Source organism: Macrotis lagotis, chromosome 6, assembly GCF_037893015.1.
Source record: "Macrotis lagotis isolate mMagLag1 chromosome 6, bilby.v1.9.chrom.fasta, whole genome shotgun sequence".
NCBI lineage: Eukaryota > Metazoa > Chordata > Mammalia > Peramelemorphia > Peramelidae > Macrotis > Macrotis lagotis.
Window position 1 is genome coordinate 94,123,496 of NC_133663.1, and position 26,897 is coordinate 94,150,392.

Genomic DNA, 26,897 nt, shown 5'->3' on the forward strand with positions numbered 1-26,897 from the left:
AAATTAAAGTAGTAATTTAGAGCTATTTTGTCTAACTGTATCCCAAATATTTGACAATTTAAATGAAATAGATGAATATTTACAAAAATATAAAGTGCCCCAATTAACAGAAGAGGAAATAAAATACTTAAATAATCCTATTTCAGAAAAAAGAAATTGAACAAGTCATCAATGAACTCCCTAAGAAAAAAATCTCCAGGATTTACAGATTAATTCTACCAAATATTTAATCTAACAATTAACTCCAATTCTATATAAATAGGTGAAGTTCTGCCGAATTCCTTTTACAACACCAGCATGGTGCTGATACCTAAAACAGGAAAAGTCAAAATAGACAAAAAAAATTATAATTCAATCTTCCTAATGAATATTGATGCAAAAATTTTAAATTAAAATTTTAACAGAGATTACAGTAAGTTATCATTAGGAAAATACACTATGATCAGGTAGGATTTGTACCAGATATGCAGGGATGGCTCAATATTAGGAAAGCAATCAGAATAATTGCCCATATCAATAATAAAATTACCAGAAATCATATGATTTTCTCAATAGCTGCTAAAAAGCTTTTGACAAAATACAGTACCCATTCTATTAAAAACACCAGAGAGCAAAGGAATAAATATTTTCCTTAAAATGAATAACAAGCAGTATATAACTAAAACCATCAATGAACATTAAATGTAATGGGAATAAACCAGAGGTATTCCCAATAAGACTGGGGTGAAACAAAGATGCCTGTTATCACCACAATTATTCAACATAATATTAGAAATGTTAGCTTTAGCAAAAAGAAAAAGAAGTTGAAGGCATTAGAATAGGCAATGAGGAAACACAATTCTCACTCTTTACAGGTGATATGACAGTATACTGAAAGAATCCTAGAAAATCAACTAAAAAACTACTTGAAACAATTAGCAACTTTAGCAAAGTAGTAGGGTATAAAATAAATCCACATAAATCATGAGCATTTCTATATATGACCAACAAAGCCCAAGGACACTGGATAGAAAGAGAAATTCCAATTAAAGTAATATCAAATACTTGGGAATCTACCTTCCAAGGCAAACCCAGAAATTATATGAACACAATTACTAAACACTACACACAACTCAAGTCAGACCTAAACCAATTGGAAACTATCAATTGCTCATAGTTAGGCTGAGCTAATATAATAAAAATGACAATTCTACCTAAATTAAATCATTTATTCAGTCAAACTTCCAAACTACCAAACTTCCAAAAATTTACTTTAGTGAGTTAGAAAAAAATAACTAAATTAATATAGAGGAACAAAAGGTCAAGAATACCAAGGGAATTAATGAGAAAACTGCAAAGGAGGATGGCCTGGTCTCAGCAGATCTAAAAACTATGTATTATAAATATAGGGCCGGGCATGCCCAGGGTCACACTTCTAGGAAGCATGTTTCACGTTTTTGTTTTAAATGTCTTCCCCTTTCAGTGGGGCTGATTTGATGTTATGAGTTCCAAGGACAGATGGACCAAGCATTCATCAAAATTGTCTGAAACTGACTAAGAAATAGAAAATAGATTAGGCACAAAAGATAGAGCAGTAAATGGCTATGGTAATCTACTGTTTGATAACATCTCACACCCTATACCAAGATAAGGTTGAAATAGGTACAGGATTTAAACATAAAGGGTAATACCATAGTTCAATTAGGTGAATTTAAAAAAAACTGTCAGATCTATGGAAAAGGGAGAAAATCATGGACCAAACAAGAAATAAAGGACATTATAAATTACAAAATAGAGAATTTTGACTACCTTAAAGTTTTTGCATTAATAAAACCAATTCAATCAAGATTAGAAGGAATGAAGCAAGTTAGGAAACAATTTTCACAGCCAGTGTTTCTGATAAAGGACTCATTTCTAAAATATAGAGAATAAAGTCAAATTTATAAGAATACAAGTCATTCCCCAATTGTCAATGATCAAAGGATATGAACAGGCAGTTTTCAGTAGAATAAATTAAAACTACTGATAATCAGATGAAAAAATGCTCCAAATCATTACTGATTAGAGAAATGCAAACAACTCTGAGATATCACCTCACAACTATCACATTGGCTAAAATGATAAAAAAAAAAGGAAAATAATCAATGTTGGGGAGGATGTGGGAAAACTAGGATACTGATGCACTGATAGTGGAGTTGTGAACTGATCCAGCCATATTGGAGAGCACTTTGGAACTGTGCCCAAAGGGCAACAAAACTGTGACTACCCTTTTGACTCAGCAATACCACTACTAGGTCTGCATCCCCAAAAAAACACTCCAAAAGGGAAAAGACCTACACGTTCAAAAATATTCATAGTAGCTCTTTTTGTAGTGGCAAAGAATTAGAAATTGAAGGGATACTCATCCATTGGGGAAATGGCTGAACAAATTATGGTATATGAATATGATGGAACACTACTGATCTGTAAAAAATCATGAATGGCCGACCTTCAGAAAAGCCTGGAAAGACTTGCATGAACTGATGCTGAATGAAGTGAGCAGAACCTGGAGAACATTGTACACATTAACTGGGTGATAGTCAGCTATGGAGACCTTAAATCCTCTCAGCAATACATTGATCAAGGTCAATCATGAGAGACTTGCTAGGAAAAATGTCATCCACATGAAGAGGAAAAACTGAAGTCTGAATGCAGAGTAAAGCATACGGTGTTTACTTTTTATAATTTCTTTAATGTTTTTGCTTTCTTTCTGATACTTTTTCCTCCTCTTAGTTCTAATTCTTTTTCCCCCCCACATGACTGATAAGCAAATATGCACAACTGTACATATACAATCCATATCAGACCATTTACTGATGTGGTGGTGGGGGTGGAAAGGGAGAGGGGTAGAAAAGTGTGGATCCCAAAAGTCTGCAAAGGGAGGGATGTTGAAAACTCTCTTTGCATGTAATTGGGGGGGAGGGGAATAATTAAAAATAATAAAAAAAAAGAAGCCAAGAAGGTCATTTAGTCAGAACACATGTCAGCCAGTAGCAACAGAGTATAAGGGGAGCTTTGGAAATAACAATCTGGCAGCTGCCTAAAGGTGTGATTGAAAGGGGCAGGAAACTAATTAGGAGCTATTACAATAGTCCAAGTGAGTGGGGAAGAAGACCTGAATGATGGTGCCTTGGAACAAGTGGAGAAAAGGGGCAAGACAGGATTGAGCTCCAGGTCTCCCTTCACTCTAATGTTTAGTTTAGAACAGTGGACAGAGCACCAATCCTCAAATCAGGAGGACCTCAGTTCAAATCCAACCTCAGTCAATTATCTAGCTGTGTGACCTTGGGCAAGTCACTTAGCCCCATTGCCGTGGAAAAAACCAAATAAAGTTCAGAACAAATTCCTTGACACCAAGCCTTAAAGTAAGTCACAAAAAATTCAAATCAAATAGGATGATGTAGGTAAATGTCAATTAAAATTAATTATTGTAATTGGTTCTTAGCAACTTAATTAGAAAATATTATATTTTAAAGAAACAAAAAATACATTTAGGGACCAGGGAGTCGACAGTGGGTTGAAGAGAAAGGGAGCAAAGCGAGAAGGATGGGAGTGAACCAAAGAGGAGGGGGCCTTAGGGAGGGGAGCAGAGGAGGAATCAGAGGGAGACCAAAAAGAGGGAAGAGTGGGGAAACCAGGGGCGGGGGGAAACACAGGGGGAGGTGATCAGACAAGGGGGGACAGTCTCAAAGACAAGAGGGAACTGGGGAGGGGTCCAAGGATAGTAAGAGCAGAGATGGGGCCAGAAAGCGAAGGGGAGCTGGAAGTCAAAGAGAGAGGGGCCCCCGAGAGGACACGGGGAGTGACGGGGCGGGCACGCAGAGTGGGCCCAGCCCCCCAGGCGGCCACGCCCGGCGCCCCCGGCTGGGCTGGACCCTCGCGGGACTCACCAGGCCCTGGTCGAAGTCGGCCTCGGCCCGGCTGGCCGGGGGAGCGTACTCGGCGTGGCGCAGGCTCTCGCCGCCCGGCCCGGCGCCCCTGGCGGCCATGGCGATGCGGGGCGGGGCCGCGGCTACGAGGCGGGGCCAAGGTCACGGTCTAGGAAGCGCGCTTCAGGCTTTGGTTCTAAACGGCTTCCCTGGTCAGAGTTCTGAGGCCAGAAGGCCCAGAAGGGAACCGGCGGAATAGAAAAGGCGACGTCAGTCTGGAATCCCTGAAGCGGATTGGACGGCAGTGAACCTCAAGGGCCCCGGGTCATCATGGGGTCAAGTTCAAACCCAGGGCGGGGGAGGGGAGAACTCTGCTCAGCTGTCCCAAACGGGACCCTGGTGTCCCACTCAGCTGTTTTCTCACTTGTAAAATGGAGGTGGGAGGGTGGAATAGCGACGTCCCGGTCAGCCCTAGAGGAGCCGGGAAAGGTTGAAAAAAGGAGCAAACATCCTCGGAGGAAACAAGTGAATACATTGTAGCCTTCGCCGCCTGGACCACCCGGGCCGCCGCGCCGGCCACTTTCTCTAATTGGCCTGAGCTTGGTGACAATGTAACAACGGGGTGGGGGAGGGAAGGGAGACTGGGAAACGTTGTAAAACTCAACATAAATAAAATCTTTAATAAAAAAGATGTAACAATCAGCTCTGCAGCAGGTTCCAACTAGCTCCAACGCGTCTAACGTTCTTATGTTGTATAATTCTGTTCAATATACTAATTACTATCAGTTTTTATAGACTATTTTCCTGGTCAAAAGGTTGCTCTTCTTAGTTATTGTGGGGATTGGAATGTTAGAATGAAATGAAGACTTGTCCTGTAGGTCCTGTACTCTGAAAAGAAATAAATCTGTTAAATATAATAATTACTATAAGTCTTTATGAACTATTTTTCCCTGTTCAGAGGTTGTTTTTCTTAGTTATTCTGAGGATTGGAATGTTAGGCTGAAATGAAGACTTGTCTTGCAGTCCAGGCCCTCTTTCATCCCCTTATAATCTGAAAAGAAATAATTATGTTCAATATAATAATTACTATAAGTTTTTATAAACTAATTTCCTGGTCAATGGTTGTTTTTCTTAGTTATTGTGAGGACTGGAATGTTAGACTGAAATGAAGACTTGTCCCTCTTTCATCTCTTTATAATATGAAAAGAAAATTTTGTCTGATCCTTCAACTCCTCTATAATCCTCATATTGGAAGATTTTTGTCACTGATAATTAGGCTAAATTTTGCAATATCTCTTGCTGCATGTTTTTTTTGCTGTTAACATTTTCTTCTTCCCTTGAATTATTTTCTCAGCCTTCCCCCATAGAATATAAGCTTCATAATGGCTCTTAGACTCGTTTTTTAAGTTTTTTTGCAAGGCAATGGGGTTAAGTGGCTTGCCCAAGGCCACACAGCTAGGTAATTATTAAGTGTCTGAGGTCAGATTTGAACTCAGGTACTCCTCACTCCAGGGCTGGTGCTCCATTCACTGAGCCACCTAGCTACCCCTAGGCTCTTAGACTCTTGATTTTATCTTTGCCATTTCTATCAGTGCCAGATGATAGCCTAGGGAGAAAAAAATTGAATTCAGAGACTATTGTGGATCTGAGAAGAGTGAGATTGGGGAAAAGATGTATAATCAATGGAGCCACCTTGGTCTCTTCATTCCTTGACTGCTTTAGAAAGCATTCAAATGCAGTGATCTATAAAGAACTGAGAATTAGCTTTAGTTTGAGTTTTGTTTTGTTTTGTTTTGGTGGAGGGAGAGTACAAAGATCCTGAACCCATTTCCACATTCTTTAATACAGAAAGGAAAAGATTGATGATGAAATACAAAAAAAGCAATAAAATAGACCAACCCACAGAGAAACTGTCAACAACTAATAAAAAGTGTCAAGAGGAGTGGGAGGAGGGGACACAAATTAGCAGTCTAGAAAAAGATAAATTTTTCATCAAAAATTATATGCAATTTAATATGAAAACATTACGTAAGTTCAATGAAAAACTTAAGAACTTCCACATTGGTTCAGAGGAGCAATAAAAGAATTAAGTGAGCATTAGAGAAAAAAAAGAGAAAGAAATTATTGGTTTCATGGAAGATAGTAGATAGTTCTGGACTTGAAGTCAAAAACTATGAGTTGAAATCAGGTTTTATTAGTCACAATTCCTCATTTGTACAATAAAACTTTGAATTGATGGCCTCTGAAGTCCTTTCTAGTTCTAAATCTGGGATCTTATATGTCTGATAAGAGAGAAGCTAAATTAGAATGACAAAAACTTAGAATGTCAAAAACACTCATCCAAACAGATGAAAATTAGAACAAAATTGTAGCAAAAAACCCCAAAAATACAGAGCCTGAAGAATTAAGTGAAAGAAACCAAAAGACAGCAAAGCTGGAAGAATATGTGAGTCTTGCTAATCTAAAATTAGAACCTTAAAACAAGTTAAAATAACATAAAAACAGCAATAAAGAAAAATAGATTAGACATGAAGTTTTATTTCTCTGGGATTTACTCACCACCATTAGGTAATGGAGACCATTTTAGGAAATGATCTCCCCAACCAAGTGAGATCAGAAAATTTATTCACTAACAAGGAGAGGGTAACAGTATATAAATTTAAAGAGAATAGCCAAAAACCTTAAACTTCCCTGGAGACCATTCTATTATTTGATCTCAGAGGAACATTCTTCTACAATGCTATTTTCCAAGAGGGAGGTAACTTATTTTTGAATTTTAAGGTTAAGTACCAGGAGGGGAGGATAATTATTTATTTTTGAAGTCTAAAGGTGGACTGAATTCTTGATTTAAGAAGGGTCAGACAAACTTTTCTTTTCAGATTATAAAGGGATTAAAGAGGGCCTGCAGGACAAGTCTTCATTGCAAAGTCTAACACTCCAATCACAATAACGAAGAAAAACAACCTTTGACCAGGAAAATAGTTTATAAAAACTTATAGTAATTATTATATTTAATAGAATTATGCAAAAAAAAGAATTTTAGATGTGAAGAATAGTAGATCTGAAGGGATAGTCTAATCCAGAGATTATTTATCCTACTGAAAAACAAGATTAAAAACTTTTGAAAAACAATATGAGGGTAATGCCTTCATATTTGCTGATGGCAAAATACATACTGATTGAGAGAATTAAGGATTGTCAAGTTTAATTCCCAAGAAATCTTAAGATCAAGCATCAGGACAACAATAAATAACAACAAATATTGCAGACATTTAAGGTGAAAAAAAATTTCAAAGAAAGTCAGAATAGTTCAGCAACCCTCCTCACTTGTGTGAAATCAAAGGAAAATTTGAAGTGTGATATTACAAGAAGCAGAGGAGATCATTATATTCCCCAGAGTAAGAAATACTGCCAAATTTAGCCTAATTACCAGTGGAAAAACTTGAATATTCATCAAAATAGAAGAATTATAATTAGTTCTCTAAAAGTATAGGTGGTAGGGTATTCAGCTTGAAAACATGAACATTTAAAAAAAATAAATAGATTCAGATAGCAGTGAATGATGAAGAAAAGAAAGGAATATTTTCCTATGTTTAGGGCTAGGCATGGTCATGAGTATAGGGCTTTAGCTATTCATTTGTCTTTAATCTCCTTAAAAATGATTTTCACGTTTTCTTGAGACATTGAGAAAATAGAAAATATCTAGATAAAAGATTATAAAAAACAAAAGATGTAAGGTGGTTAAAAAAAGGAGAAACAGTCAATACCTCTGCTGTAAGGAATTTTGTTAATAGGGTTAGGGGAGAGGGAGAATGGAACAGGAAATATGGTTTCCTAAGAAAAGATTATTTAGGATTTGAGAGGAATGTGGATGTGAGTTTTTCTCCTCCTGTCCAGTGGGAAGCAGTTCATAGAGAAATGAGAGTCCAATTTTGTCAGTGGAGGGGTAATATTTAATGAGTTTGGCAAAGCAGTATTGATAGAAATGTTAGAGAAATATTTGTCTAGCCTTTCCTGTAATATTAAGGAACAATTTATCTGTGCTTATCTGACATTTTAAAGAGCATCTGACTTAGTCCTTAAGGTTCAGTCTAACCCTCTTCTCAAATGCAAATTCACTAAGATAATAGAAAGTAACCTCAGCCCCTTCCCCCATTCCTCCTCCACCTGTCATGCCCAGGTGGGTGACTCCTTGACTCTTCCCCCAGACTCCTTTCCTGCACCTGAGGTGGACTAGGCTCCCTATAAAAATTCTGCCCACCCTCTTCTTCTTGCTTGTTGGATCCAAGTGATCCCAGCCAACTGCCTTCTGACTCTTTCCTTTCCCCAAGTCTTTTTCCTTTATTAACTGTCTTTGATGTTCTCACCAGCCCAGCTTTTAGCTGTTTCTTCTTTGCTTAAACTTACTATTCTTAAAAATTCATTTTCTTTACCTTCCTAAAGAACTCTGAATTAACCTGTGCATGTTTTGCATTAACCTGTAAACTTTTTCAGTAATCTGTGAATTAAAATTTAAGCCTGTTTGTACCTTCCTGAGTCAAAGAGCCTTTGTAATTTCTTCACTGATAAAAAGAACCCCCTTTGAACCTTAAAGTCATTTAAAGTCCCCTCTCCCAAGTCATTCTGTCCACTTTAGAACCAGAGAGGGAAGATGGAATACATACACCTGGGGTCACACTATAAAGCAGAAGGAAGGCGGTTCAGAGAAATTCATAGAAAGATGGAAAGATTCAAATGAAATAATTCTGTGAAGTAAGCAAAACCAGAGGAATGCTATACCCAGTGTCTGTGTAATAACTTAAATGCTAAAAGGAATCCAGGTTCTGGGTAATTGTAATGACTAATCTTTATCCCAGAAAGTCAATAAGGAAACCTGTCTTTCTTCTCTTACAAGGAGATGGGTAACTATGGAAAACAGTAATTATGGATCCTAAGAATTGAAGAAGAGGAAATTTCAGAGAAAACTATTTTATTTATTGTTTTCTTCAGTGATGGCCTTGCATATCCTGTGGGTGTCTGATTTCTATCCCATTGTAATCTAGATAAATCATTCCCATTATGGGCTACTGGAAACTATACATGGGAAGCTATTCCATCAGAATGGGTACTAGATTTAAATACCTCAGTCCTTTACCATCACCCCAAAAACTATCCCAGGAGAAGGGATATCGAGATGTAAACTTGTTGAGATGGGAATTACCTCAACCTCTTCCCCTAACACCACCCTTTCCCAGGATGTATCCCGTATAGAAGCCTGGTCTTATTTCCTGCTATGTCTGCCCTTATCAGCCCAGTTGCAAGAATGGTTTTGCAATTTGTCCTTAATTTCTCTCCTTTGCTATTGGTGCTCTGCTAATTCTTTCAGGAGATCAGTTACTTCCAAATGCCTTTATTGTCTTTCTCCCTCTGCTTCTATTAGCCACAGTAATGTCCCTAAATTCTTCTGGGTCAAGAGTCGACAATCTTTCATGAATTCATTCACACATTCTTGAACCCCAAATCAGACCACAGTCCAACATTTTTCCTTTCATAAGAACTATTCCGCAACCGACATTTTCCTTTTTGAAAATACTCTGTTTTTCGGGGGCGGCTAGGTGGCGCAGTGGATTAGAGCACCGACCTTGGAGTCAGGAGTACTTGGGTTCAAATCCGACCTCAGACACTTAATAATTACCTAGCTGTGTGGCGTTGGGCAAGCCACTTAACCCCATTGCCTTGAAAAATCTTAAAAAAAAGTGCTCTGCTTTTCAATAAGTCAGAGAAGGTAAAATTGAAAACTATCATATAGTGTGTTGGCATCTGACTCAAGCAGGTTGCAGCCTGTAAGGTAAAGAAATGAAAAGGAAAGAAAAAGAAGGAAGGAAGGAAAAAGATATGGGGCTCCAATTAGTTGGGCTTCAGTTGATGATTCAATAATATTAAAATTGAAAATCAGTCCCAGAAAAACAAGTGTCCTGAGGAACTGGCCATAATTAGATGGAGCAGGATATATATCACTGGGGTGAGATAACATGCAGAATGAATAAAGATTAAATTGATTTAAAAAATTATTTTGGCAAGGCAAAAATGATTTAAGCTGAGAAACTAATATTTGGTTACTTTATAGAGAACTTTTGTATGTTTAGGTATGCTTAATGGGTTACAAGCAGCTCCAGGGCTTCTCTGAGTCTGTGCAGGCCACTCTGCTGGGCTATTTTGCTACTGGATTAGACCTTTATGCTTTGGGTTATGCCTCTTCTAGGCTAGTCTGGGCTACTCCTCTCCTGAGCTGGATGCAGAGATCAGTTGGAGACAAACTTTGTAAATCTTTTGTTTGCATTGTATAGGGAATCTTCCTTCTTCCTTCCACTCCTGAGGGCCTGACCTTCAACCTGATTTGGATTGCATTGTTTTCTGGTAGGGCAGCCAGGGAGCACAGAACCTGGAAGAGCAACCAAAAGAGACCCCTTCCCAAAAGACAAAATCTCCAGTGAGGGACTTGGGTCACTCCCAGGTCACTACGCCCCTCCCATGGACTCTGGGAAAGAATTTAAGGAGATGGAGGGGCCTTGTCCTCTTTCACCTTCCCTGGTCAATTCAATCAGCTATCCCTGTGGTCTTCTCTTTAAACTCTTTATAACTTTTCTATTACTTTCTTAATATGCTATAACTTCCTTTAATAAAATTGTATTTTCTTTCCAAAACCTGCATTTCCAAGTCTGAGTTGAGATTCATGGTGGGGCAGAACTGAACCCAAGAAACAAATCAACGGCAATAAACTGACCCTCTGTAAGAGGTCCTTTGGCCTGGGATTTGCAGAGACTTCTCTACTTCTACCCCCTTGGCTTGTCCTTTGCAGGGTCCTTACCATGCAAGAAGCAGATGAATGTACTATGAGACGTTTATCCTTTTTCTCCAGACTTAGGTCTTCTCTTTGATCAACCTTCCTGATTCAGGGTTGAATTCCTTTATGAGAATGAAAGATCTCACTATCAACCTATCCCTTCAATAAATCTTTACCTCAGTAGGCTAAATCTTAATGAAACTGGGGTCATTTGTCCAACAATCAGAGAACAGTTCTGGGGCTCAGGGTTACCTGATTTTTAACTGAAAAGTTCTCCTGTCTGGGGCAAAAGAGCAGTTGGGAAATATTAGTCTTTCCCCTGATAAAGGGGAAAGCCTCTATAGGAGGCTTTCTTAGCTTTTTTTCATATGCAAGTCTCACATTTGTCTTTGTTACTTTTAGTCCCTTTCAGTCAATACAGTAGACTGAAAGTAGGCTACCATTGCATTCAAAATTCAGAGAATTAAAAACAAACCAAAAGATAATAATGAAACAAAAGAAAATGACATAAAATCCAACACTTAATGGACAACATTTAACAATCCAAAATGACAGACAACTAACTAAAGATGGAGAAAACAGCTTAACCTGGTTTCATTTGGTCAAAGTTCAGACAAAATGAGCCGTAAAAGCAGGCTAGTGTGAGGACCACCATCACAAAATGAAACCACATCAAAATTCCAACTTGTCTCAAGCAACACACCTCACTGTGATAAACAAGAATCTGATAGTAACAGTTTTAACTTTCATGTCCTATTAGTCAGTCAATCAGATTGCCAAAGACAGAGAAATACCGTATACTAATCTTCCTTTTATGAGAATGCTCAACCATCCTGGGTGTTGGTCTTGATGGTTTTATTGTTCAAGATGGCAACCAACAGATTAAAAATGAGCTTATATTGAGTTAGTCTCAAGTGTTTAAGTATTAAGAAATTTGTCATTGAAATAGTGTTTTAGGAAATTTGGGGGGGGAATAAACTTATGTGGAAGGGGAAAGAAAAGTAAGCATTTTATACCACCTATTTATGTACCAGTCACTGCTCTAAGCATTTTTTATAAATTTGAACCAATATGAATTCTAATTGGGAACAGCTAGGTGGAGCAGTGGATAAAATGTTGTGCCTACAGTAGAAGACCTGAGTTCAAATCCAGCCTCAGGTAATAACTACCTGTGTGACCCTGAGCAAATCACTTACCATTTACCTGGGTTTCTTCATCTGTAAAATGAGCTGGAGAAGGAAATGGTTAACTTCTTTGGTATTCTTGCAAAGAAAACTCAAAAATGGAAAACAAAGAGTGGGATAAGACTGAAAACAGCTGAACGACAACAATAACAAGGTTTAAGTATGGTCTAATTTAAGGGCTGTAGACCATGATACTAGAGATATGAAAAATGCTATTTTTAAAGGATAAGCATTTGAGACAGCTTTGGAAATAAAGATTTAGAACTCAAAAAAAGGAACAATAAGGAAATCTTTTGAGGTTTCCCAACTGATGACTCTAAAATAATTAATTTTGAAAGTAGATTTTCATTGTTTCAATGAATAGATAGATATAAATATATCTCAACAGTAAGTAAATTCTGGACAAAATATGTGCAGAATAAAAATGGAATGTTTATTCAGCAGTTAGGCTATAATTAGTAAAGTCTCACTTGTTAAGAAATTACTGATCCTGAAATGCCATCCAGAAGCTGAAAGTCAGTATTCAAAGGACTATAAGCAACCAAAATGATATCACAAAATCCCTGAACTAAAATTCACATCTTTTATTCTTTGGAGGACTAGGGTCTTCTCTTGGAACCCATTTTCTAGTACTCTACATATCATTCTAAGGAGTTTGTACAGCCTTTATACTATTTTAAACAATCAATAAACTGTGTTAAGTTCTAAGAATAAAAAATACAATAAACAAAATAAAATTTAAAAATACAATAGAAAAAAAATTCCCTACCCTTAAGGAGTTTCCATTCTAATGGAGGAAGACAACTCATAGATTGATTACCTAGTTAGAGCATTTATTATATGCTTATTAGATAGCAATCACTGTGCTGACTTCTGGGAATGCAAAAACAATTCCCAGCACTAGGAGTCTTCATTTTTTTAAATATAAATAATATTTTTTCCAATTACAAGTAAAGACAATTTTCAACATTGATTTTATGACTTTGAGTTCCAAATTTTTCTCCTTTCTCCCTCCCTACCCCTTCCCCAAGATATAGTATATGCATGTACAATCATATAAAATATATTTTCACTTTAGTCATGTTGTGAAAGAAACAAAAGGAAAAAGCATGTGCGCCACACACACAGACAGTCAAAACAAAGAAACTGAGAATAGTATGCTTCAATTTGCATTCAGATTCCATCAGTACTTTCTCTGGATGTGGATGGCATTTTCCATCATGTGTCTTTTTGGAATCCTCTTGGATCATTGTCTTGCTGAAAGGAGCTAGTCAATCATAATTGATCATTGAACTGTTAACAGCTGTTAATATGCACAATGTTCTCCTGCTTCTGTTCATTTCACTCAGCATCAGTTTGTGCAAGTCTTCCCAGGTTTTTCTGAGGAACCAACCTCCTATTGAAGAAAGATATCATCATCATCAAGGAAGATGGAAATTGATGGTGGACTGGGGTAGAAGGGTACCCATTTCGGGATGTGTGGGGAGGGTTCGGCAAGTAAGGCAGAGCTGAGCCTCACCTCTGATTACAAAGAGTTGAGCTCAGGTGTTGGGTGTATGCACTTGACCCTTCTCAGTCAGAGATGAGGTTCAGTTCTGCCTCACCTGCCACTCCTTTCACCAAAAATTTGGGGAGTGGAGCTAACAATGAAGTAAGCCTCAATGAATGGGTATACTTGTGAAATCTATAGAAGTGAGCTAAGGCTCATTCTATATATCACCATTTACTCTTCCTCCTTTCCACAGCTCTCTCCCCAATTTAAAAATAAAGTGATTCAGAGCAACAGCTGTTAAGAGTTATATAACTAGCAAGAGGAAATCCAAAAGCTAAAACAGAATTTGGAAGGAAACTTCACTAAACAGAATAAGCTGGGGTTTTTGTTTTGCCTTGTTTCATTTTTATTTATTTTTCCAAATATATGCAAAGACAGTTTTCAACAATCATTTTTTTAGTAAAGTTTTGAGTTTCACATTTTTTTATCCCTCCCTGTCCCTCCCCTTGACAGAGCAATCTAATATAAGTCATACATCTTATATAATTGTTAAACATCAGAATAAGCTTTAGAAATCAATTTCTTCCCTACTCAGAAAAGCAAAAAGTCAAGTCTTTCAGCAGGAGTCTTCCATCATGGGGAGAAAATCAGCATCACCAAGTTGCTCCATTGCTCATAATGAGCAGAGATGGCCGCCACAGAATTCATGGTGGTGGATCAATGCCAGTCCCCTCAGATGTTCTAGTCGCCTGTCCAAACCTCCAATCTTTCTCCTTGTTCATTCAAAATTGTGTGAATTCCCAGGGTCTTCTCTCAATGCTGTTTGTCTCCCTATGAGAGTATCTTCATCCCTCCCTGCAATGGAACTACATCTTCCAGAAACTCAGATGAGCTGGACTGAAAATTTTTCTTCTGCCCACAGAATCTACCTCCAAAAGCCACTTACATTTGGTATACAACTGGTTGTTCTATGACAATGGATAAAGAGTCCTAATCATCTGCTAATTTAGGCAAAGAAAGGATACTTTAGATGGAAAGTAGAAATAAGAAAGCTAAAATAAAACCAGTCAGCAAGGGGAGAGAGGGGGGGAAAAAACCCTGAAAAACAACATAATTAAATGGACTCATTTAGTATAGAGATAAACACTCCTATATATTGGAATATATGTATATATATATATATATATATATATATATATATATATATGTCTATGAGGACCGAGTTGCATCACAAAATGAAACAATTTATTGGTAATTTTAATGATGATCCTCAGTCATCAAGAATAAGCTAAATAATTTCCAAGTCTATACTTTTAATTATGTTTAAATAGACCCCATTTAAGCCAGCAGGGAAATCTGTAGTACATTTTTGAAAGATTCCCCTCAAAGGGGGTTTAAATAGAATGTTGTCACTTGAAAGGCTAAGGCTTCAATTATATGGAATAACTCCTTTCTGACAATGTTAGATAAATGAGGTGTCACTAGAACTATTTTCCCTACCTCATTGTTCATTAGCTATCTATTTGCTTTTCTATAGTCCATAGTACTGTGGTATTTCTATTGTGTTTGGGTTATGTTTAGAAAAAGCGTTCTGCAAAACTGTGAAGTCAGCAATGTTTTTCTTCAGTATCTCTCATTTCCCTTTTGATTCTGCTCCATCCCCTTTGTAAATGCTTTTCCCCTAAGCCGAGAGTGCCCCCATGCATCTGGTCCATTCAACAAAGAGAAAAATGGTCAAACAGATGCATTCACAACACAGTGTAGGGACCCCATGGAAGTGTTTGGACTTTAAAGGAGTCCTCCATAAAGAGCAATGCTTAGTGGTTAACTCCAATGTTCACCACTCCAAGCCAGTAAAGCCAGTCTTATGTACCTAACCCAAAGTAAAGGGAAGAGCTGACACCTGTATATTTTAGACTGTGTAGAAATAGAGGATTTACAGATCAGAAAAAAAAGCACCTAGTCTAGGGCTCACTGAGAATACTCGAGGACATAGACCTGTCTAGGAGGACATAGTTGTATCACAAAAATGAAATTGGGATTTTTAATTATGATCCTGAAGAATTGCCCAATTGCTCAATCCCTCCTTCCCTTTGTACAGTGAGGTCATCATTTTAACCTTAGATATGCTAAAGCCATAGAATTACCAGCTTACTCCCATGCTTTTAGACATTCTCATAAAGGGGAAACAACTCACTAATGTTTTCAGTTAGAATTTCTAGCCCCTCAGGAAGATAAAAAAACAAAAACAAAGAAATGGACCTAAAAGGGAGCCACCAGGAGGCCAAGCAGAAGGAAATCCAGCCAAACAAGATCGTGTTTTCATTTTTTTTAAGCTTTAACATATATTTTCAATTGACTGCCCGCCAACTCATTGGCAAGCTTGCATTGGCCTGTGACAAAGGCAGTCAAAGAAGGACTTTCACGGCTCTGTCCACTGTCTAATCGTGAGAAATGGGTCCTCTACATCATGTAGATTTGTCTAATGGCCACCCAGAGCAACATCTGTGGCTCAGGTGCCAGCTAGAGATAATCCCATGAAAGAAAAGCTGGCAGTGCCACACACATGTTCCCTTCTAAAGCCAATTTACATTTTGCGCTTTTGTTGTCTGGAGCCAAAACAAAATGAACAGTGCCAAACCTGGTTTTCTGATTATTTTCAAGCTGATTGAATCTGGCACATGACATGGGTTTATCTAATTAACCCACATGTGGTACAAAACAAAACAAATTTAAAATGGAAAGCTCTTTCTGCCTTTATTGAAAGACTGAGGGGGAATATATAATTATTTTGTCCTCTTTTCCTAGCCAGATTTATAGTTGGTAGTGGGAGGTCTCTTAATAGAAGATAGAAAAACAACTCCTATATTATTACCTCTATAATATTATTATAATTAAAATTTATTACAGGTTATCCCTTTTCCCACATCCATTCTCTCTCCCTCCCTATCTTCCTTGCCCTCCCAATTCTTTCCTTTTCTCTTTTCCCCTCTTTCCCTTCCTTCCTCTCCTCTCTTTTATCTTCCCTTCTTTCTTTCCCTCCCTCTTTCCTCCTCTCTCTTCTTTCTTTCTCTCCCACATTCTCTCTCCTTTCCTTTCCTTTCCTTTCCTTTCCTTTCCTTTCCTTTCCTTTCCTTTCCTTTCCTTTCCTTTCCTTCCTCTACTCTTTTCTCCTCTCCTTTCCTCCTCTTTTTCTCTGTCTCTTCCCCATATTTACCCCCAAAAGGCAAGGTCATATGCCAAAAAGCCATATCCCTAATAAACTAGTGAGTTATTTGTCAAAGATGGTGAAGTGTCTGGGCACTTGCTACACAGCTCAAGAAGTGAATAATCAGACTTTTAGAAAATTTAGAAATATTTGGCAGTTCTACTGCCCTTCTAGGATAACACCCAATTCCTTTATGGCAGTTGTACCTTCCCTCTGTCTCTCTGGCAACAACAGAGTTAAATGACATCTATACTCTCATGTTTTCTGCCCCACACCCAGGACTGTGGGAAGGAAATGGTCACATTCAATAAAATTCTGCTTGATCACAGTGCTAATGTTGTTAGTGGGAAGGAACACACATCTCTCTGTAATGAAAATAAAGAATTTCTTTGAATTGACCTTTAAAAATCATTTAGTTTTATTGCCAATAACATCAGGATTTTCTTTTTATGAAATTTTCATATCCAGAAATTTTTGAGGAACAAAAAGAAGCCATTTGTTCAGGAATGTACAACTGTATACACTTCAGTCAGTTGGTTTGTAACATGACTTATCTATTTCCAGTCTGTCTACCTGTCTCCTGGAGCCTTACTTGCTTTAGTCTGGATTTTAGAACTATGGGAGACCCTCCAGAGATGTAGATCATAACCCATTAAGGTCATCTCATCTTCTGTTTCTCTTATCTCTGTCCTCCCATGAATCCTCCTCAGGGAGTCCATCCAGCATGATGGGGTGGGAGGTCTTCTTTTAAGTCTTTTAAAACAGTGTGGATGCCAACACATCATATAGACCATCTATTAAAACTCATTCTTTTTACATATTCTGGATACCTTTTCTAGTCCATATCTTTTATACTTAAATGCCATTGGATTCTGTGTGCACAGTTGGTCATTGGTAATATGTTATGCCACACTTAGATGTGTTATGAGTCTCCCCATTTCCTCACTGGGTTTCTCAACAATCTTGTGTCCTCATAGATTTTGTTAATCCATGGTTAATTATAGCTTACCGGAAGTCATATAGCATCACTGACATCTTATATGATGATGATTCACACAAATATAAACTTTTAAGGCATATTTTTCTTACCCAATCCATAAATTCATAGCATTATGGAATTTAGAGTTGGAACTTAGAGATAATCCTGACCAACTTTCTATTTCTATTTTAAAACATGATTGCTATCTTTTTTTGTTAAATCACTTTTACTTCCAATACATTCTTCTTCTCCTCTCCCATACCAAGTGAACCATTTTAATGAAAAATAAAAAAGGGAATAAAAGCAGTTCATCTAAGTCAACCAACACATTAACCAAGTTCCCAGACTATGCAAAAAAAAGGAGGGGGGGAGATATACTTTTTCAGAACCAACCTTGGTCATTAATTAGAACTGCAAAGAAATTTTTGCAAGTCAGCCTACATATTGATGAATTCTTCAGAGAACTCATAAAGGCAGTTTTTGCAGTGTATAGAGTTGGATCAGGAATCAGGAAGGTCTGGGTTCAAATGTGACCTCCCATACTTATCAGGGTGTGACCCTAGTCAAGTCATTTAATGTCTTTACCTCAGTTTCTCAGTTTGTAAAATAGGATTAATAATAGCATCTAAGTTTAGGATTGTTGTGAGGATAAAATGACAACATTTTCAAGGTACTTTGCAAACCTGCATTTCTTATAGCATAACAATATTTCATTAATTAACATTCCAAAGTTTTATGGAGCCATCCCCAATCACTGGCCATCTATTTTGTTTTTAATTCCTTACTACAATAAAAGCATTCTTCTATGAAATATTTTGGAGTATATGGAATATTTCTTTCTTTGATCTTTTTAGAGTATGTGACTAGCAGTAGGTTTTCTGAATCAAAGTATATGAGAGTATTTTAGTCACTTTCTTAGCATAATTCCCAATTGCTTTCCAGAATGGTTGGATCAATTCACAGCTCCAAAAAACAGGTGTTAGTATAATATCTTCCCACTATCTCTTCAAGATGGACAACTTAAATATTTTCCCATTTTCTGAGTTAAAACTCATATTAGAAAAATGTACATTCCTATTAATATTAATGTTTTAGATCAATCTTCCAAATGTTTTTAAAATTAATTTTTAATTTTTTAAGAAGTCTGTTTATGACTTTTGACTACAAGCTATTCATTTGGAAATTGTCCTACATATTTATGTCTTTAATCAACTTTTTGAAAAATCCTTTAGTTTTATTGCCAATAACCTCAGGCTTTTTTCTTTATGAGACTAACATTTTTGGAGGGGAAAAAAATCACATTTTTTAATTGATATTTTATTTTTCCAAATACATGTTATGAAAGTTTTCAACATTCATTCATATGCATATATCTATATCTATATATTTTTTTAAGTTACAAAATTTTCTGCCACCCTCCCTTCCCATCCCCCTCCCCTCAGCAATGAAGTTATATTGTACATAGACATTTGTGTTAAGCATGTTTACAGATTAGTAATTTTTAGTGTGAGGAATTAGGATTAAAGGAAAGAAATCATTGAGATTTTTTTAAAAAAGTGAATGTGGTGTTCATTAAATTCTATAGGATTTTTGTTTTGTTTTGACTTGTTTGGACAGGGATAGCATTGTCCATAGTCTATCTAATATGGTTGCCTAGCTCTCTGAACTATTCAGAGGAGCTGCATCCATCAGGGATGATCATCTCATAATGTTGTTAATGTGTACATTGTTCTCTTGGTTCTACTTCTTTCATGCCCTTTGCTCAGCAAAAAAGAAGCATCTTGTACTAAAATATACTATTTGGTGTGCTTCACATAATTGGTTAGTGATTCATTGATTATCCTATATCTGCAACTATATATCGTCTATAGCTTTCTTTTCCATATCAGACCCATATCAGATATATTTGATTCAAAAAATGTTGTCCCAATTGGTAGATGCCTTTCTTATCCTAGCTATGTTGATTTTGTTTGTGCAAAAACTTTTCAATTTAGTGCAATAAGAATCATCTGTTTAACCTTTTCTTATCTCTCTCCTATTTGGGTAAGAACTCCCCTTCTAACCAAAAGTGTGAAAAGTGCCTACAGTCTTTCTATTTTTGACAGATGAAGCAGTAACTCCAAGGACACACAGATAGTAAGTGGAAGATTTCCATTCTATAGGTCTTAAAAATACCATCATCCTTAGCTTATGGAAGAAGAAATGGACATAGAAAAAAAGGTGAGTTGTCCACAGTTACACACCTGGTAATTATCAGAACTAAAATTTGAAACTAGGTTATTTCACTCCGAGCTCTGTCCTCATTCTACAATGTCAGAGCTACATGTTACAAAATAATAATTGTTCATATATATATATATATATATATATATATACATATATATGTATATATATATATATATATGTAACCTTAAAATTTACAAAGCATTTTTTCTTCAAACAACCCTGAGAGATAAAGCATATACATTTTGTTTGCCAGATTACATATGAACTAAATGAGACTCAGAGGGCTTAAATTACTGGCAAAGTCAGAATTCACACCCAACAACCCTGATAAGTTTAGTATTCTTTGCTTGTGTTCTGATTTTATTTTTATTTCTATAATATTTTCAGATGTGACATTCTGGAGATTTTTGAATTTTTAAAATGATAATATTTGATAACGTGAAACCAATGTTTTCATTTATCCTCATATACTAACATGAATGCATGAAAATAAACTTTGATGTTATTTTCTTTGAGCTTTAACAGTAAATAGTTTATAATATTCCCTTTTCCAGGCCTATTAAGTCAGCAACTCAGAACCTGCTGACTATATAAATACGCAAATTATGCAAAACTTTATCAAAAGAAAAAACACCAACCATGTGAAGCAACACCTGGAGAATATTATTGTTATCTATTTTTATAACAAATATTAAAGAACGTTTCTGTTTCAGTACCTTGCCTCTATTTTTAAAAATCTTATCTCTACATTTTCTAGCTTTAATTAAATATTTCTTGCCATCAAAAGATCTCTGAATCCAAACAAGAATAATTACGGTAACACTTCACCTTTTTTTCTACAGTTTTCTCTCTAGGGAGCAGTGAAATTTCATTTCTTTGGCAATATGGGTTCTTAAAAAACACTAATGTCAGCCTTTTCAAGCATTCTTTCACCACAACAAAGCAGTCTTGATGGAATATGGCATCTTGTTTGAAGGATAGGCTGTCAATGATGCCCACGAACCAATCAATCTATCATGAGGAATGACGGGATACATTTGATCAGTCCATTTATTCCCCATGTGGGGTTTAAGCTCAGGTTTAATATCTCATAATTCCAAAGCAAGTTTTTCTTGAATTAAACATTTGAAAAAAGAATTACAACATCAAGATCTAAAGCTCTGAACCAGAGAAAAAATACTGGAAAAGTTCAGCAAGTGGAAGAATAAAAAGTATTGATAAATCCACTTGAATTTAAATTTTTCCTTTGGTTTTAAACTAAGTTATTTGGTGATTAGATTGGAGTGGTGTTGGGAGCCATTGTGTATGGGAGTATTGTGAATTATCTTTACCTGGTGTCCTTGAACACCAGAGTCTTATCTTGCTAAGTGCCACAGGAGTGGGATTGGGTTAGAGACTGAAAAGGTATTTAGGCCCTGGTGTTTTGGTGAATAAACAGAGCATTTGGAGATCTTGATGGAGTACTTGTCTCCTTTGTTATCCTTGTCTCCTGCCCCTCCAATATTGCCTGGGGAGGATTGAAGGAGTCCAGAAGTGGGACTCAACATATGGTGTCCAACAGGGACTAAACATATGGCACCTGTAAAAGGACAATAAAAGTGTTAACTGAATAAAGGCCAGCGGAAGGACATAGCAGATACAAGCAAGAGAACCAGGCGACATCCCAGAGCAGAGGCCTCTGGAGAAAGTTAACAGGTTTGTTACTTAGGGGGCTGATTTTAAACAAAGAGGAACTAGCTAAAGTGATGAAACAATTAAGTATTTAACACTGAGGAGTCAGCATGAAGTAGTCTCCGAGGCAGTGCTGCAGAAGATGAAATTTCTTCCTTAGCAGGAGTCCATACCAGTGCCATGAATAGGATGCAGAGGACCTGCTTGCTGCTCCCTTTTGGCCAGGGATGCCCGCCTGACTTCGCTATGTGTGTTAAGCTTGATGCAAACCCCTAAACCTATGGGCAACCGTAGAGACTTGTCGTTGCCAAAGACTTTGACACAGACCCTGACAAGGAATTGCACTCTGGAAGCCACAACAAGTTTCACTTGCCAGCCTACAGCTGGCTGCAACTTGGCAGTTGCTGGAACAGCAGAGGGCTGTGAATGGAACACTTGCTGCGCTTCCTGTGTGGAGAGCGAAGGTGTCACATGCTGTTGGACAGTTTGTAATGGTGTTGACTACTGTTTACAAATGCAACAACATCCTAAGTAATTTCAAATGATTTTTCTCATTCTCTGCCATTCCCACCCTCTGCAGAGGTGGGTGGGGGGAGAAGGGAAATCTTCCTTTTTGGAACTTCAAAACTCAAGCTTATGTTTCAGATAGAATGTAGGCATTGCTACAAGGACAAGACCCCTCCAAAATCTTATTTTAGAAATCAAGGGACCCCCATGCCTTCTTCCTGGTTTGGGGAGGTGGGGGGAGTTGGGCAATGACTGGTTTTTCAATAGGTTATTGATTGGGAAGCTTCATGGTTCAATTAGTTAAAAGGGGAAAATTTTTTTTTCTGGGATTGGGAAATTTGGATTTTGTCTTATGAAGTCTGTGCCTGTAGCTTATATTTCTGTTGACTGGTCTTAATTGGTGTGTCATGTGTATGTGTATATGTGTATTTTAATCATCAATAGGATGTTTTTACATCTCTCCGCTGGCCTGGAAAGGTGGGAAAATGTTTCTATATTTTGAGATTTTGGTGCCAGCCAGGGTGTCCAACAATCTCACTTTGTTAAGTTTGAAATACAAGAGTTGTTTTCTGTGTTGAGAGTGGGTTAGTTTCTAAACTCTGAAATAGGTAAAGTTAAATGTTACTCCTTTTTAGTTTGAATTTTGAATTTGATTGCTTTGAAAGTTTTTTTGTTGCCAAAAGAAAAACTTTGTAATCTTTGTAAGCTGGGAATAAAATGTATTTCAAGGAATTTGGGAATATTGGTTTTGTTAAATTGACTTTTGTATACTATTTTTGAACATTATGTAATAATTTTTGTTTCAAAAACAAGAAGGGGGATATGTTGGGAACCATTGTGTATGAGAGCATTGTGAATTATCTTCACCTGGTATCCTCCTGCCCTTCCAATGCTCACCTGGGGAAGATAAGGGAGTCCAGAACTGGGACTCTACAGAATTGTGAATATAAAGGCAAATCATCTTATAGTGGATGTTGGGTAATGCCTTGTTTATATGTGAACAAGGCTTAAAAGGGCAGAGAAAGAACTTTTATACATTAAAAACTGACAAAAATATAAGTATGAAGGAACACACTTTTATGGACACAGATTGAGATGGAAGAGTATTTTGAGAACTGTTAAAGAGTATCATTGTCATTCAACTATTTTAAAATTTAAGATAGTAAAAAACTCACAGAGTGAAAAATCATACTATTGGAGTCTGAGAGATAATTATATAAGGTCAAGAGTTATTGATTTCAGAGTAGAAATTTGGTGATTTTGAAGGTAAATCAGTATCAAGAAATTGATTTAATCTAAGCTAGAGGTTGGGATAGAGACTCAAGTTATATGTGGTAAAGAACCTAGGAGATGGTTAAAAAAAGATTAACTTTGCCAGAGTTGATTGAAGAAATCATCAGTAGGAACAATTGACTGTTATCAAGACTTTAGTTTCTAGTTCCTGATTACCTTGATAAAGCTTCTTAAAACAGGGATTGGCAAACTGTAGCCTCTGGGCCAAATCTAGTCTACCACCTGTTTCTGTACTTTTTTTTACATTTTAAAAATACAATGAAACTTTTATTAAAAAATGTAAAAACCATCTTAACTACTTGGTTTGCAGGTCTTTGCTTGCTGATCCCAGCATTAGAGAAAAACTTTAGTTTTAGTTATTGTCCTTCAGCATCACCCAGACCCCTGCCATCTGCTTGCCATCTTTCCTGTTGGAAAGGTTGAAGTTCATGGTATATGTGAACTCAGGAGTTATGAGATAATATATGATATACAAAGCTCCTCATCCTACTTCTTCTGGTGTCAATATGGGAGTTGCTATTGGTGTTTGACCTTCATTCTTGAAGAAGACCATGACTCAGGAAGCTGATGCCATGACTTGCAAATGAGTTGAATTTGAGGGAGGGTCTGTATTGTGATTGCCCTCAGCAATGAGGGGCCACCAGGAGGAAGAGGAGAAAGAGAAGAAATTCTTTCAGAAATTTCTGTGGCTCTTGGTTGCCCTTGTCTAGTTCGAGAGGGAAAAAATCATGTAGTGGTTTCATAGCTGCTTTTCTGTATAGTAAGAGATTCTGAGGAATACAAAGCACTCTGGTGAGTAGATAAATGGCTAAACTTCTATATATGGAGCAGAGCAAGCTTTATGACTTTTTGTGGTTCTCTGGTTTAAAGGTAAACTCAATAGTGTAGCATTCTTCCAACACCCCTTTAAAGGTTATTGCAAATTGAAAAGTTGTAACTTCTTCGTTGGTTCTATAAGAAAACAGAACAGTGAAAACCACTGGATAAACAGTAGAGAAGTCTTTGTATAGTATGGATATTCCTTAGTAGACCAATGCTTCCAGTCTAAAGTTGTGATTTCTCTTGAGTACATGGGTTTTCCTACCTTATGTGCTTTTTTCTGGCTGTACTTTTTGTGTACTCACTTCCCCCTACATATACTGAGTGCGTTGGTCGGGATAATGTGACCCAAGACTAGGAAGCGCAGTAGATAGAGCAGGGGACCTGGAGTCAAGAAGACTCATCTTCCCGAGTTTAAAATCCAATCTCAGATGTTTACTAGTTATGTAATCCTGGGCAAGTCTCTTGTCTCAGTTTCCTCATTTGGAAAATAAGTTAGAGAAGGAAAGTATCTTGGTCAAGAAAACTCCAATTTGAGTCACAAAGAGTTGGATGACACTGAAATGGAGTGAAAAACATTATCAACATCTGTTCCTGTATTGCCTTATTAGTGGCATTTATTATTATTATTATTATTATTATTATTATTATTATTATTATTACTCTGCCATATTTCTAAGGAAATATTTATGTTTCAGATCTAGAATTGTTAGTAATTGACAAATGGAACCTCAGGAGTAGAATCAAGAGCCAATATGGTGAGTAGAGGGATTAAAATCTGCCACAACAGGATTACCCTTAAGACTTTTTCGATTTTGAATTTAACCTTGTAGACCTGGGCTTTCCTTAGGAACTTGGATGTGAGTGTGAGAACAGATTGGAGTTATTCATCCCAGAAACTGGTTAGGTGTCCATATATTCATGTGAAATGTGTAAGCCACATGAGTTATAATATACTAGATTGTGTTTCTCACAAAAGAAATATTTTCCCTAAAATGCCATAGTTTTTCATGGGAGCTCAATTGATCTCTGCCACTTTTGATGCAACTTGGTTACCTAAGGGAACCAGGACCCACTTGGGTGTCTTATTTGCTCATCTTTATCTCTCTATCCTCTCACCCCACCCTCACATCTTGTTTCCTAATATTTTTACCCTGGGAACAATAATCAAACCAATTCTATTCCTCATAGTATCACCAATACCTCCACTCAGATCTTACCCCTCATACCAAAATTCCCTTTATCTTATCTGTATGTAAAATTCTTGAGGTCCAGGATTATCTCATTTTTGAATCTAAAAATAGGTGTCATAGATAAAATGTTGGTTTTGATATGTCAAAGAAAATTTGCCCTATTTTTCTATTTAACAGGGATGCAGGATAAAACTCCATAATTTTTGTAATATCAGAGCATTCATTTTTTTAAAATTGAAAATAGCATAACCTTAGGTCTGCATTCAGACTCCATAGTTCCTTATCTGAATGTGGATAGTATTTTCTATCATGAGTCCTTTAGAATTTTCTTTGATCATTATATTGGTGAGAAGAACTAAGTACATCATGGTTGATTATCACACAATGTTGCTGTTTATGTGTACAATGTTCTTCTGGTTCTGTTCACTTCACTCAGCAACAGTTCATGGAAGTCTTTCTAGGCTTTTCTGAAGTATGCTTCTTTATGATTTCTTTTTTTCTTTTTTTAGGTTTTTGCAAGGCAAATGGGGTTAAGTGGCTTGCCCAAGGCCACACAGCTAGGTAATTATTAAGTGTCTGAGACCGGATTTGAACCCAGGTACTCCTGACTCCAAGGCCCGTGCTCTATCCACTATGCCACCTAGCCTCCCCTCTTCATGATTTCTTATAGAACAATAGTGTTTCATCACATTCGTGTTACATAATTTGTTCAGTCATTCCATAATTGATGGGTATTCCCTCAATTTCCAATTTCTTGTCACTACAAAAAGAGACACTATAAATATTTTTGTACATATTTTTATAATCTCTTTGGGATATAGACTTAATAGTAGTATTGCTGGATCAAAGGATTGCCTTTTGGGTGAAGTTCCAAATTGTTCTCCAGAATGGTTGGATCAATTCACAACTTCACCATCAATGTCACATTTTTTCACATCTCCTTCAACACTGATCTTTTCCCTTCTTTTGACATATTGGCCAATTTGATGGATTGTGAGGTGGTACCTTAATGCTATTTTAATTTGCATTTCTCTAATCAATAATGATTTAGAGCATTTCTTCATATGAATGACAGAGCATTCTAAAACCTGGAGCAGCTTCACCTGAAGTTAGAGAATAGATCTTTCTAGAACACATTTCAATGTGGTTAGACTGTGTCAATGGAACACTCCTGAAAAGAGTTTGAAAGGTCACAACTGACTGATGATGGTGTGATCTGAACTAGAAAACTAGAAAAAGGTGACTTTGGTGAATAAAGCTTTAATTCAGGGAAAATAATGTAGAAAGGAAAGTTTTGCCTCTTTAATTAGAGTAAAAAGTTCAAATGAAGAATTTTTCTTTCAAAAGTACTACCGAAGTGGGGAGACTTTGTGGAAAGTCAGAAAATATCATTGCTACCAGAGGAAATTTACCCGATTATAGGGAAGGCTTTCCCAGAAGAAATTTCCCATATTGGGAATTCCCTTACCATTTATCAAGTCTTCAGAAGTTCCCCCAAAGGTCAGGGGACATTCCTTCTACCTTTTCCATCAGAATAAAGTCAGCAACAATTTAAAAGGATGAATGAGTTGCCTTCAAATAATGAAAAGACTGAGAAGCCATGACCTGATTTTAT

At 36.9% G+C, this 26,897-nt stretch overlaps 1 protein-coding gene across 1 annotated transcript in view; it reads right to left on the minus strand.

Moving 5' to 3' along the window:
* The window catches only part of LOC141491111 (dnaJ homolog subfamily C member 15-like), a 46,400-nt gene extending 42,248 nt beyond the window's left edge, over positions 1-4,152 (minus strand). The window contains exon 1 of the mRNA XM_074191722.1: positions 3,909-4,152. Within this exon, the coding sequence (XP_074047823.1) occupies positions 3,909-4,007 (99 nt within the window). The 5' untranslated portion in view covers positions 4,008-4,152. The remainder of the gene's footprint in view (positions 1-3,908) is intronic.
* Between the last annotated feature and the right edge of the window lie 22,745 nt (positions 4,153-26,897).